This window comes from Boleophthalmus pectinirostris, unplaced genomic scaffold, assembly GCF_026225935.1.
Source record: "Boleophthalmus pectinirostris isolate CB_2022bp ecotype Guang Dong unplaced genomic scaffold, ASM2622593v1 HiC_scaffold_15, whole genome shotgun sequence".
Lineage (NCBI taxonomy): Eukaryota > Metazoa > Chordata > Actinopteri > Gobiiformes > Gobiidae > Boleophthalmus > Boleophthalmus pectinirostris.
The window spans coordinates 23681792-23696075 of NW_026571070.1; the positions used below are offsets into that span (position 1 = coordinate 23681792).

General features: G+C 41.3%; 1 protein-coding gene across 4 annotated transcripts in view; it reads right to left on the bottom strand.

The window, feature by feature from the left end:
* Nucleotides 1-14284, bottom strand: part of cacnb2a (calcium channel, voltage-dependent, beta 2a) — a 38215-nt gene that overhangs the window by 15072 nt on the left and 8859 nt on the right. For 2 of the 4 annotated variants that reach the window (XM_055151141.1, XM_020935741.2), the window contains exon 1: nt 6494-6782. The exons of the other annotated variants lie outside the window; for them this stretch is intronic. In XM_055151141.1, coding sequence (XP_055007116.1) covers nt 6494-6526 — 33 coding nt within the window. In that variant the 5' untranslated portion in view covers nt 6527-6782. Of the gene's footprint in view, nt 1-6493; nt 6783-14284 lie in introns of those variants that run through there. 4 annotated transcript variants of the gene reach the window in all.

A 14284-nucleotide genomic window follows, 5' to 3' on the forward strand; every position in this document is an offset into this window, starting at 1 on the left:
AGCCACACTGGTCATTCACCTGAGGACACTATGGGCGCCCTCACTCCGGCTCCAGGCTCCTCTCCAGCTACAGGTACATTCAACAGAGCTGCTACATCCACAGCCTCTGCGCAGTGTCACTGCTCCCACCCTGACAATGCGTTCATGTCGGGAGGAATGGGCACCGGCGGAGTTCAAGCTCCTTGTATTGCTGCAGTTACTGCTAGCTCTTCTGCTACTGCTCCTGATCCTCCTGCTGTTGCTACTGCAAAAGATGGGGACTCCACAGGAGCTCTCTGCCCCGCGCATAATCTCAGCAGCACTCTGCTCGTCCGCTCAGTCTCCTTGGTGCTCTGTCCGCTGCAGGTGCTCTGGTGTAAGAGCAGTCAGGAGGTAGCACACTCCCTCATTTCTCTCTCTCTCCTCAGCAGGGATGTGCTCCGACAGTTGTACTACTCCAGTCCGATGAGCGTGTGTTCCTGCCTCAGTCAGTGCTATGTCCCTGTGCTTCTTCTCCTCTGCCTCTCTCTCTCTCACCCCTCCTCCTCTGTCACTCCCTCACCGTCTCGATGGTACCCCTCACACTCTCCCTCTACTTATTGCGCCTTTGCAGTGATCACTACTGGACAGTGCCAGATCTCTCCATGATTTGATACATGCATTAAAAAGGCATGCACCAAAACAAGAGGTGATTGTGAGGCAAAGTGGACCCTGTGCTGAGTCTCAATAAATATAAACAAGCCCATGTGACACCGTGTAGTCCAATAAAACACATGAACGCTCATTGTAGAACAGTTGTTCTGTAAAAGGGGGAGCAAGCAGGTACATTTATTTTGGGTAATTTGCTTTGATCATAAAAATATGTCAGTTATGTTACAGTCCAACAGTCTATATGTGATGCTGCAACATCCTTAACAGTGCTGATTTATTGCACAGTGCTTTGCTGACGCATGAGGCTCCTCCATGTAGCCCATGGAGCGCTTGTGGTTGGTCAGAGGGCAGTAAGGAGGCTGCAGTCGCTCCCAGAGGACCACTAACTGTAGATCAAGAAATGACATGGTTAATCAGCGCTGGTTATCAAATCCAATCAATGACACGCCCCCATCTGCTCAGAGCCTCTTTACAAGAAGCGTGCAACTAAAAAGGACACATCTTACATGAAAGGAAGAAGGCCTGAGATATAATGTGATTTCAGCTCATTAAAATCAATTAGCCTAATGAGCATGGTGATTACCTGAACTTCATTCTGTTCCATGTACAGACAGACAATGGAAAATTAGATTGTTCTGTTGCTGATATTAGACAGAGGATGTTATAATCTTAGGTTATCGTCAAATTCTCCAACAGTGAGACACAAACTGAAAATCAGTTCATTATTTCTACAGATATTGAAGAACAGAGCCAAAATCAATACCTCTAATAAAAGACTGAGATGAGATTACAGTATCAATTTGACTTAACTAAATTGGTGCTTTGTGGGTACTGCTGTGGGAAAAATACACTGTAGTGAGTAAACATGAATAATACCACAGCTGTAAATTTGAGAATTATAATAACCACAAATGAATAAGTTAAAATGTCATATCATTGCCAGAAATAACTTATTTAGTAAATGAAAGATATGTGCAGTTTTCTGTGCATTGTTTTCTGAACATTTTCATTTGAGTCAGTCGATTTTGTGTGGCAAATATTCATTTATCTTGATGGTAGTATCTTCAGATCGCAAAATTTCTTACTTCTTCTTCCTTACAATTTATCCTGTGTATATAATTAAATGTATTTAAAAAACAAGCCATATTTCATGGTATTGTCAGTGCAGTCTTATTTTTGGAGCCAATACCAAGTTACCTGTTTTAGCCTGACATGTATGGGGCACATATGGCTGTACGGCGCAGCGTGACGTGGCCCGCGGTGCTTTTGGGGCAGGACACAGATGCTCTGAACAGGGACCCCAGTGAAACCCAATGGAGCTCATGGAGCTGTGAGGTGAAGCAGCACTGACACAGACACAGGGAGACAGACCAGGCCCCAGGGCCCCTGCCCACTACCACCCTCTGTCATAGCACTCACCACTAGACAATAGAGACATAACACTTACTGTGTGGTGGGCGCATGTGTAATAAGACTTTGAAATTTTTGTCTTTAAAGAGGTTGTAATGCAAAGTAATTTTTTGATCAATTTGAGCTTTCTACCATTTTATAATATTGTTTCCTTATTAAAAACATGCCTGAAGAGGTTTTAGATGTCATCCATGCATGTTTGAGTATTTTAGCAATCTCTCCTGGGCCCTAGTCAAACCCTCCTTATGGTTAGCTGTAAGATTCTGTGCAATGCTCAGCCCACAAGCCTACGTCATCCATGCTCCCACACGACAATTCTCCATAAATATACAAAAACATGATACAAAACTGTACACAACAACTTGACAAACCTGAGTTTAAAAACTCTTGTGCCAGTCACTCTACCACAAGAGCAGCCAGTCACAATCATGGTTAAGTAAAATATCATGATTTTACATTTTCTTTATTGTAAACAGCAATACTGTTCTAAAATTACTTAAAGACAATTAACAGACTGCAAAAATAATGCCACACTTCCTTACTGTGTCATTTCACTGTCATGAGATGCATGTTTTCATTCACATATATTTATTTATTGGAAAATGTCTATGTAATATTTAACCTTATGAGTATGACCTCGGGTCCGAGTGGGTTGGGAAAACCCCTTTTTTTATTTTTCTGAACAAACACTTGAGCCTCAAAAGCAGGATAATACAAGGTTACTTAAACATGCCTTGATCAATCAAAATACAACTCTGAGTTACCTAAAGATGAGACAAAACCATAACCCTCATAAAAGTCTAGTTAGCATATGCTGTAAGTATACAGTAAGTGTTGTTTTTTAGACACAAGCAAATGAAAGCACAATGCATGTTGTCTCAGTGTTTCTTTGACAGGGTATTCAACAGCCAAGAAATAAAATAGCTTACATTTCTTTCCGTGAGCATCAGAACTCAGCTCCTCTAACTACTGACAAACAACAGCATAGGTCCTCAACATAGCATATGTCTACTTGCAAGCGGTAGGCCTTTCATTAATTCATGCAGTGGTTGTGGATTAGTGGGTTTGAATGTCCAACCTGCCCTCCTATGTTTTCAAGTTAGATCTTTCCTTATTTGCATAAGGCACAACATTTCACATGACAAAACATGAAGGTAGATATTGAAAGAACATTTGCACTCTCTGCTTCTCTCATTGATTGGTGTGGACAGGGGTCTTCACGGTGACCTCCCTGACCGGTGACACAAGAATCATTGCATTATCTCATTACAAATGACCAGAGCCACTACTCTTGTGGAATAAGATGCCACTGCTATCTGTTAGAAAGTGTTAAACAGGAAGCTCTGTATGGTCTGAAAGTACTGGTATTTTTAGCTGCCATAGAGAGAGGTGACAGAAAAAAAATGTGTCTATTGGAGCTCTGAGTTCTACGTCAGAGAAATCATGACAAACTGGAACCGTTTCTTCCTTTCTGAGTCAATTTGAGTCACACTATACTCACAGCTGACCATCATGTCTTGGCCTCAATTGCCCCTAACCTTACACTGTCCTTCTCTGGGGGAGTGGCCATTTCTACTTCTACCCAGAGGCTTTCCCTTTGCACAAAATTGTTGCTATTTTCTCCTGCAAAAATGGTTTCTGACTGAAAATAGAGGTCCACAAATCTAAAAGTGCACAAAGAGCAAACAGACAGTGTCCTTGGTTGTGTCGCCACAGAGAGGACATGCTAAATTGTGGTGTGCGTTTTATAGGAGACAAAATGACAGGGTTAAGTTGTAGCCCTCAGCTGGGCTTCATCAACATCTTAGAGACACTACAGTTTATGTTCAGCCTGAGCTGTCCATCAAACAGAGCTGCTGGACCCACTAAACCTTTAAGAGAAGAATGGCTGATATCAAACCTACTGACTTGCACTGAATAAAAACATTAATCCATAGAAACCCATTAGAATTTCTTAGCACAGCACTGTACCAAATGATTTGGTTAATTTGCCCATGTATGAATATTAATGACTGTGTCTAGTTCAATTGAACATTGAATTGCACAGACTGCCTCCATGTCCTGATCCACTTTCTGTCATGGCTGGTACAGGCTGGCACAGGCTACAGTTTCACATAGCATACCCTATGCAGAGACATGTGTGGCTTGTGGTTTTAGTCACTGCCCACTCACACAAACAGAATGAAAGATACAGACCACACTGAGTGTCTGTGCTGTGTGGTCAATACAACTCTCACATGTTTGAGTCCAGGCAGGTCCACAGAGCTGTCTGCTGTGGCTGACAGTCCCAGGTTCAGACTTTGGCTTTGGTGACTCACTCTGGGTTCAAACCAAAGTCTCTTGTTTCGCGTCCATCTGTCCATCACTGCCTCATCACTCAGCACAACACAAAGTCAATGAAATCAGTGGTCAGCAAACTGTCTCTTCATCAAGTGGAGACAAATATGACAGTCCGCACTGTGCCATACTTTAAGGACCTTCTGCAGATATTTAAACTTGTGCAAAAACAGACCACTACAGCAAAATTAATGTGAAGAGCACAGTATTTAAAGGGACTGTGAGTAGGAGATCAAAGGGATTGGCCACATCATCTTCAAGGTGACACTGACAGACCAGTGAAAAATGTTTACCCAGCATTCCATGTGCCAGTGCATTAGATAAATGCATCATCCCAATGAGCGGATGAACTTTCACAGACTGTCAATCACATGATCGTATCCCACAATGCAATTGCCAAGATGAAAAGTGTATGTGATGACAAACATGCCCTACATACTGGTCTTCAACAGTAAATAAAGAGAAAAAACACATATGGTGTGATGTTGCAGTCCTGAGTGCTTCATATGGATCATTTACAGTTTGTCAGAGATTGTAGAAACTCAAACCTATCATTGTCAGAATTGTCTGTAATGTTCTATTCTTATTTCAGGAGAATTCCTTTGCTCTGTCCAGTGGACCAGGTCCCACAGTGGGATTGCAGCCGTGCACGGGATGATGGCCCGTCATGTGGATACAGTAATGGGAGCTGCTCTGGTCCCTTCTGGGTTGTGCTTGCGTCATCAAAATTGTGGCAGTTTGCTGCTGTATGGAGCAGCATGTGGATGATTGATGATGACTGGCCAAGAGGGGAGAGGGAGCTCTAACCAGTTCCACTGAAGCAAAACATCATTTCTTACAAATGGGACTGGGTTGGACCAAAATTACACCAGGCTCATTTTATCACATGAAGAAAGTTAATGGTGAATATAGAGGAGTGTTCAGCTAAAAAAGTAATACATTATCACAAATATTTTAATAAAAAAATATCTATAATAGGTTGCTTTCATGTTCTACAGTTTGATTTATGACATCTGAAGTATGCCATAATTTTAGATGTAGGGCATGGGCGTATTACCTCTATGAGAGATTCACTATTTTCCTTATTTATGAAGATCAATAAACTTATGATCCACAGATGTCAAACCTTACCACTTGTTAGGAGGTTGGCTCCACACACCTGACAAATTAATCTTATGGCTTAAACTTCTTTTAGCTGACAAGGATCAAAGCTTTGGTGTTGAATAATGGCATCACTTTCTGAAACATGTGATGTCATGTTGCAATGTCATGTAAACGCAACCTATTAGTTTCATTCTGGGAAATATAAAAAATGTCACAACAATAAATTGCTGACACTCTATCTAATTAAATGGATCTATAAGGACCAGAGCAGGGGTAGGTGTCACTGTTGTTTTGGAATGGCTATGAGTTGCCAGTACTTTTAACATGTATTTGGGATTCAGCTGTGCCCTCTCCAAACTATGTGCTGTGTAAACCATGTCATAGCCTTCAGTGCACTACTCCATAGTCACTCCACAGATCAGAGAGGCAGACACCCTGGGCACTCACAAGAGATACAGTAGATGCTGGCTGAAGAATGGGCTCATGTGTACTCTTTCAGTTACACGTTCCAAGAAACAAACAAGTGATTTTGTTAGTGTATAGCAACAGGAGCTTATGGTCAAACAATAGGAAATGATGATTCAAGACTGCCCCCTAAACACAATACTACTGCTTTGAGTCCAAATCTTTCACACATCACACTCACCATTCCAGAACTAAATGAGTCATGTACGGCTGTAAGTGCTGAGTTTAATGTGTTTAAGTGGCCCCTTTGTTTGCTTTTATGGCTCAGATAAACGTGCTTTGCTTGTGTGCTAAGCCAAACTTTCAACAGTTTACAGTTGTATGAATTCTGCCTCAACGTTCGGGGCTCCAGAGCTAGCGTAGCATGCAATGGTCTTTGCCAGTTCAAACTCCTCAACTACTGAACTATTCTCACAGTCTTGCAAATGACAAAGTTAAAAGTACAGAATGTGTGTTTACTGCCCTTTAAACCGTGCAGTAATGCGCTTGATTCTCCTGCCGAGTTCCTCTTTGTTCGAGGAGTGAGGAAAAAGTGTGCAGAACTCACCAGATCTGAGTCCTCACTGGCGGAGTGGTACATTGTGCCCTGTCGAGGCCGGTCGGACCCTCCTCAGCTGCAGCCCATCTCCTCTGCAGGAACTCCCTCCAGCCTCAACACTTCCCTTTACAAATCCCCTCGTCCGCCTCCGTCTCAGGCTCTGAGACGCTCAAACTTAGGGACAAGTTCCTCTAAGCTCCGGCCCGTTTTACTCTGTGAGAGGCAGGGAAAAGGCGGACGTCTTTCCCACGCTGGGAGAAGACTCACAACGCGCAATCGTCCTCCAGCTCCAAAAACAAGCCCCCCTGCCCCCTGGCCCTCTCCCCTCCCACACACACACATGTACACTCTGCGCGCGCGCACACACACACGCGCGGAGGAAGTGGAGTTTCTCGCCAACACGGCAGGCCTGAAAATTCCAGAAAGCACCAAAAACAGCTGCAGAAGTTTTTCAAGTTTGTGTAGTGTTTAATTTGGCAACTTTGCAAGCGTCGCTGCACTGAAGAAGAGAGGAAGCCTACAACTTAACCTACTCCTCATCCCCACATATGCTTTTGAAAGCCAGGCGGCAGGAAGCAATCATCTGTGAAACATCATCTTAAAAGACATATTTGCTTTGATGATCTACAGGACAAACCAAACTAAATGGTGCATGTTAAGGTAGATGCAAAAGGAAGTGGCATACAATAACAAAATACACTATGGCTATAAAATTAAAACCATATAAAACTATTCCACGAGCAGATGTTGGGGACTTGTCAAAGCGTTCCAAGTGCTCACCAGCTGCTCTGTCTGGAGAAAGAAGTGGTTAAATCAAAGACGTCAAGACACTTTGTACTGAACTGTGATGTGCCCTGCGCTACGTTATAGAGGACAGTTAAGTTTAATGTGTTAGAGTTCAGTCACAAGAGCATAAAATGTGTACCACAACTAATGTATGTTTCACACCAGTTACACTGTATCTCCATCACTCTAGGTAAATGTTATATAGTGTAAGCATACAGCACATGCATCAATCAAGTTGAAAATTTTTAGCTTTTTATTACCAGCTGTTATCCTGGTTAAAAAAATAAAAATAAATAAAGGATATGAATTATAATGTGTTTAATCAGACCATTTGTTCACTATCAGAGTGTATTTATTGTATGGGGTGACACGAGGTCAGGCTATAAGAAGGTGAAAACAACTAATACTGTTCAGCCTTCAGCACAACATGACAGGGACAATGACAGCTGATGTGATCCAGTATGTGAATGATTAAAACAGATCTCACATCAAAATCTGTATGAAACTAGGGTCTCTAAAAAACATATTGAATAACAGACATAAGATGTGTGTTATCAGTTATTAAGAAATTTATCTGTATCGCCTCCAAAAATGATTGGTAAACCTCTTGTGATGTGTGAGATGTCTGTAGAGGGCACATAACTCTGTGTAATAGTAACAATAACTCTTCACATTTGAGTATATGGAATAGTTAACTTATTGAACTTCCTGGCATCAAATTTCTTCATCAGAAATGAGTATCACTGGTTTTAACTGTACTCCTCTCATGGGTGATACAATAGGTGGAATTAAAAGAGCAGATGAATCTAATGTAATGATGGGGCGTCAGAGCAAAGTGCTGACCACAATCATCGCTCCCTCTGTAAGGACTTGGACTCAGATTTGACAGATCAGTTTGCTTTCTGCCAGCTCGGGGAAATTGGCGGCAGTATTGCCTTTGGCGTATTGATCAGAGCATGCACACAGTGACGTCAGCAGCCATTCACACTGACAGCCACACAAAGGCCAACAAGCTCGGCTCACAAAACCAGCATACAGTAATTGGACCACAAGAGGGGATCAATACAACACTGTAACACTGTGTGGGTTAGCGAGGGAATGACATTGACAACACCAGATTTTTCATTAGATATGCACCGTAAAGTCACCTTGTGCACAGAAGGGACTGGTGAGAGACAGTGACTAGTTATTCAACTGAATTCTGTAGCATTTAATAACATTGTCATGGATTTCTTGTGCCACCTGAACTTTAGAATAGTAACTCAACTAGAGAATCAAGTTTAACCACTGGACAACAATTTAGCCATAGATGGAGTCAATATTGACCAAATACAGAGTGTGTTGTTCTCAGTAGTCTTTATTACAGCAGCTATTACTCATAAAAATGTGTTATGAGCATTTAGTCAACTTAAGATGGCCAGTAATGGGCCAAAGCAGCACACAATTAGATCTTTGGAGGTCTGACAAAAAGGCACCTCTCAAGGCCTTTCGCTCTGCCAAGAATGCTATTAACCAAATGAAACTCTCCAACTAGTCTTCAAATTCTGCTGGATAAATCTCTTGAGTTCCCTGGAAAATAGGCTCACTTGAACTGTTGCCTATGAGACTATAAGGGATTAATTCAGCCTGTGAAGGGACACTGGCGCTCCAGAGTGGTACAGTACTGTAAATCCTGGGAGTGCCTTTATAGATGTAGACCATTCTGGAGGATCCACATTGGCCCTTGTGGCTTTGATTCCCACCTAATGAATGCCCCAAGGCCCAAGCAGGCATCTGACGGAGGTTACCTAGCTACAGCACATGCCCCGGGACCAGCTCTAATTACACCTACCAGAGTGAGAGTGAGAGAGACAGAGTGAGGAATATGAGGGGGGAAGAAGGGATGAAGGAAGGATGAAGGTGATGTGGGCCACAGCTGTTCGGTTTTGTCCAGCTCTAGGGCTTCAAATTAATTTATTTCACAAAAGAATGTCTCTCATAAAATTTACTGGAACAGCTAATATGGAAATTCAGTAATATTGTGAGATTTAATCGTAACAACCATTATAATGAGGAACTTGTGTATTCATTTCAAGATTAGAAACACTAGGACAGCACAAATCTTATCAAATGCTAGTAGAATCCCAAAATCAAAAGCTCACTTACAAAGAAGTTGGTGATGCTGGTTTAGACATGGTTTATGCCAAATTAAGTCATTCTAATTTAGTTACACTATTAATTACAAATAGCTTTGATCAACATAATTCAAAAGTTGCCTTCTCACATGCAATGTTAGAGATTTTGGTAAAAATATTTGCACAACCAACAAAAATAAAACCAAATTCCAGGACTTCACATGGCACATTGGAAGTTAACCACAGCTTACCCATGCTGTGAGGTGTATAGGCCTTGGAGATATCGGATGTTTGTCGAGCACGCCCAGAGGAATAAAAATCATGAATGCAGAGGTGGCGGAGAGCTTCTGGACACAGCGACCGACCAGTGAAGCTCTGTTATAGACTCATGCTAACAGAATTACTTCACACTCACTGGACAAATCACTACATCAGATGTCCCACATGGCATCAAAGAGAAATGCACCAGGTCACCACCGTTCATCTGCCAATTCAAATGTGTGTGAGTGTGTGCGTGTCCGTGCACTGTGCTGTTACAATAAAGAATAGACATCACTACTCTCAGGTTACAACATGAAATCAGGAGGGTTTTGGATATCACACACTTCCATGAGATGTGACTTCAATCAACTTAAACTGTTGTATGCATTACTCATAAACTGCTCATTCTTGATTCTAAGAAGTGATTGGACAATAACAACCTGTTCAGTTTTGCTTTCTTGCCAAATGAAGTTCCACTAATATCAGTATTTTATATTTTATGATTGCAATTGAGTATAATAAGATCATGAAAATGCCAGCATGTCCAACAAGATGGAAAACGATTATGAGCACAAGATTATAAATAATGTTCATGTTTATTTAGTTTTTTTGAGCCACTATATGTTATTTGTGTAACCAAACCCACATCAGTAACTGCCATTTTGTCACATGTCATCCCTGCACTGTACATCATTACAGTGGACACAATACCAGCCATAGGGACAGTTGATCCCCACTCTCACATTGTAATGATTGCTTTTCTGTGTAAGGAGATTTAAATGAGCTTTAGCCTTTCAACCAATCCAGGATTTAAACTATAGTAGGAAAATATTTTATTGTAAGCCATTATAATGGACATGGGGGTTGTCAAATGCAATCCTTGAACAACATCCTGTAAAGTGTATGCATGGATTTCAGAATGATTAACAATGAGGACTGCCATAGTGATAAATAAAAATAAATAAATAAATAAATATATATATATATATATATATATATATAGATAGATAGATAGATAGACATACAGATAGATAAACAGATATAAAAGTATAAAAAAGTGTAATTTTAACAATAAATGTATGTCGACATGGAATTATGTAAAAGTTAAAGTTATATGTGCTTAAACTAGGTATACAAAGAGAAAGCTGAACCTGTCAATTGTCCATCACCTCTAAATGCCACAAAGAATCAATCATGAAATAGATTACAAGTTAAATACAAAGTCCTACATTTGAACAGAGAGGATAACAACTGCAGCAAGCTTCAGAAAGATGGATTGAAAAAGCTTACAATAAAAATCCAGTAATACAACTATACCATCCAATCCAATAATACAGAATTTGATAGATGAGAAAAGCAAGTGCGCGTTTACCTTGGCCTTCTTGGACATGCTCAGCTCCCGATATTGCCTGAGTCACCTGTGTCGCTCTCCACTCCACAGCCACTGTAATGAATTATGCAAATCCCCAGGTTTTGTGCAGAGTACCATGACCCATGGGTGCAAGCAGCTGACGCCTGGCACAGAAACAACAGTGCTACATCTTTCCGTCAGGTCAAGAAAGACAGTCAGTGACACTATGTAAGCTCAGCACATTGCAGGACGTAGTGGAGTGGAAAAAATGGTGTACAGTCAGTAGCTGGTAGACGTTAAGTTGGTCAAAGGTTAAGCCCTGTGGTGTCATGGTTAGCTCTCTTCAGATTTCTTTACTCGGACAGACAGTATCAGCTTTAATTTGATTGTGTGACATCTGTTGCTCAACAATAGCAAAGCTGCGCACATAAAGAGACAGAGCTGACCGCTATATGAAACATGCGACCTCCAGCAGACAGACAGGCAGGGCAGGGCAAGAATAGCACCATCTGGAGTCCTAATCCTCCTGCCACTGCTGCTGCCCACTACAACCATTACAGATGTGCTCCACACTGTCATTAGGCTTATTGCACAGAGGAGGAAAGGACAAACATGGGTCAAGACATACACATGTGGCTACTGAGTATACAGAAGAGAGGGCAGATTCCTATGGTGAAATTTGCCTTTTAACTGCCAAAACACAAATTTTGTCCTACTTTGTGGTTAATATCTCTGTAGTTACTAAGACTATCTACATGAAAAACAGGCATAATGTTCAAAATGTCTTCTCTAATTAATTTTCCGTTATGGCATAAAGGGGTAGCATTATTTAATCTTAGAAGGTGGCATTATTTTCAGTTGGAAAGGCTTTAAGTAAGTTTATTGAGTCTGTCTTTTACAAAGCGTGTACAACAATTCAGATTTTCAGTTTGAATATTTCTTTCATACACACCAAATCTCCCTTAGAGTTATGTAAGCCCCATCAGAAATGATGACATCAAATTTTAAAATGTTGTCTGGCTGGACGTGTGGGGCACAGATCAGGGCGAGGACCACAGTGCACTGAGCAGCAGCCACATATATGCCCCACATGGGATGAGTAAAAGTGGAGCAGTGCTTCCCTCCGGAGGAAAATGCATGCGTACTACTCTTCTTATGCTCAAATTTAAGAAATACCAAGTATTAAGTTGGTTTGAAGTCTAATTGGTCCATGTAAAGACTATACAGTTTCAGAAACTGAGAACGTACTCTTCAACAAACAGAATGAACAATTACAAAGACATATTGCTACCCAAACTCAGCTGCCATAAAAAACTTAGGTTGTAGTAAACTCCTACACCAGCCCCACCCCCTTTTCCCAAGTAGCTGATTTCATCCTCGCAAAGCCACTCTCACTTTAATCCCCTTGATCCGTCTGCACTGGCAAAGAATCACATATCAAAAACATACACATTCAACACCGGCATATGGGAGATGGGGTTTAGGTTCAGCTCCACTTACTCTTATCATTTAGAATCAACATCTGGGCTCTTTTATACTAAATGTTCATTGTTTCCTGTCTAATTGTAGTTGTTTACCTAAGAGCATGGGCAGAGTTGGCAGCCAGTTTTCATAAAGTGGGCATGTAGTAACTTGTTGTTATATAATAACAGTAATCTCTCTTTAAAGTACTCACTGGGCACAAGAACAACAAAAAACACATTCAAAAAGCACTGTCAAAGCCATTAAAGTGAATAAAGTCAGTTAGAATACACTGCTATATTGCAACAATGAACTTGCATTTAGTACCTTGAGTGGTAAAAGCAAATCTACTACTGTACCATTATTTGATTTAATCAAGTTTTCAGCCAGATGCCCTTCCAGATGCAACCTCTTTACACCAGCACTAATGAAAGCTCCCTTTCCAATATTAGCACTTGTGGGGGCACTTGTCACGCAGTGAACTTACCCAGGAGACATTTTTATTCTTGGTTTGTCTGATCATGGCGACACTTGGCCTGTGGCGTGGGCAGAGGAGCTGGGTCCTCAGTAGCTCCTATCTGTGCTGCCTGTTGCATGTGTGTCCGTAGTGAGGGGCTTGCACTGTTCGCATGGTCTGCTCATCCATAGGTCATGTGCTCTTCAAACACGCTGCCAACCTGCTCTTACACAAGCTGGCATCTGTCAAGTAGACCCCAGCATCATAAAACGCAGAGAGGAGAGTGGAGTTGAAAATTTGCAAAAAAAATAGGTCCAAGATTTGTTTAGAAATATCCTCTCTGGTTCTGACAATGGATGCTGACCTGCCCAGAGTGATTATGTATTCACGGTGTGTATGAATATGAAGCATCCAAGCAGGTTTAACCCCGCCCTGCTGAGCTGCACCGGGCACCCAATCATGGAGCAGAGCCTGGTGGCCGGCTGCTCCCACGGGTGCTGAGCTTATAGCAGGATGAACATACAGATGATCTGGGGAGAGGAGGGGACTGTCCTGTAAGTGTACAAATAATACTATGAAAGATAAACAAGAGATAAATACATTTTTCAGAACATTTGGTGGGATTAGGAACAGCATGACCCGATGTTTGTCTCAAGGGTCGTCACGGCGCTGCCACCTGTCGTCATGGCACCTTCTTGCTAAGAAACAAGTGTTTAGAGAGATGCTCCACACAGTCGCTGGTGTGTGGCTATTAGACAGTTATGAAATGCTGCTATTACATTATATTATTACTATTCCGTCTCATTACTACTTGTAAATTTACATTTCATTTTAACCAAGCAGGTATCGGTAATCATAATTCAGACATAATTCTATAGCCAAGTCTCTATTTCAGCGCTGCTCCATTTTTAACTGCTCATAATTAATTGTGCGCTATATCCATAAGGGCAGGCGGCCTCCTCTGGTGCACAAGGTTGTCTGACTCTTCTGTTAATTGGCCTCAAAAAACATCTGCTCCAGTGTTGAGAGATGCTCTACTTGGCCCTTTGTGGAGAGAGTGGATGACAACCTCTAAAGGTATCATTAACTGGAAATGTAAACATGAAAGATAGTAAAATAGAGCTGGGCAAAATGAGAATATTTTTTGTATTTCCTCAGGTTGATTTTGGGTGTTAATTAGATTTCTTTTCTTTTTTTTTCTTTTCAAAAACAAATTTAAAAAATAGCATTCTGTATTTAATTCATGAACATAATCAAGACAGGCTTTTAATTAGTGCTAGTTAACACAAAGTCCTCAAAAGTCTGAACTCTGTTTCAAACCACATCCTTTTACTGACAAATAACATGTAAACCACAAAATCCGATGTGAG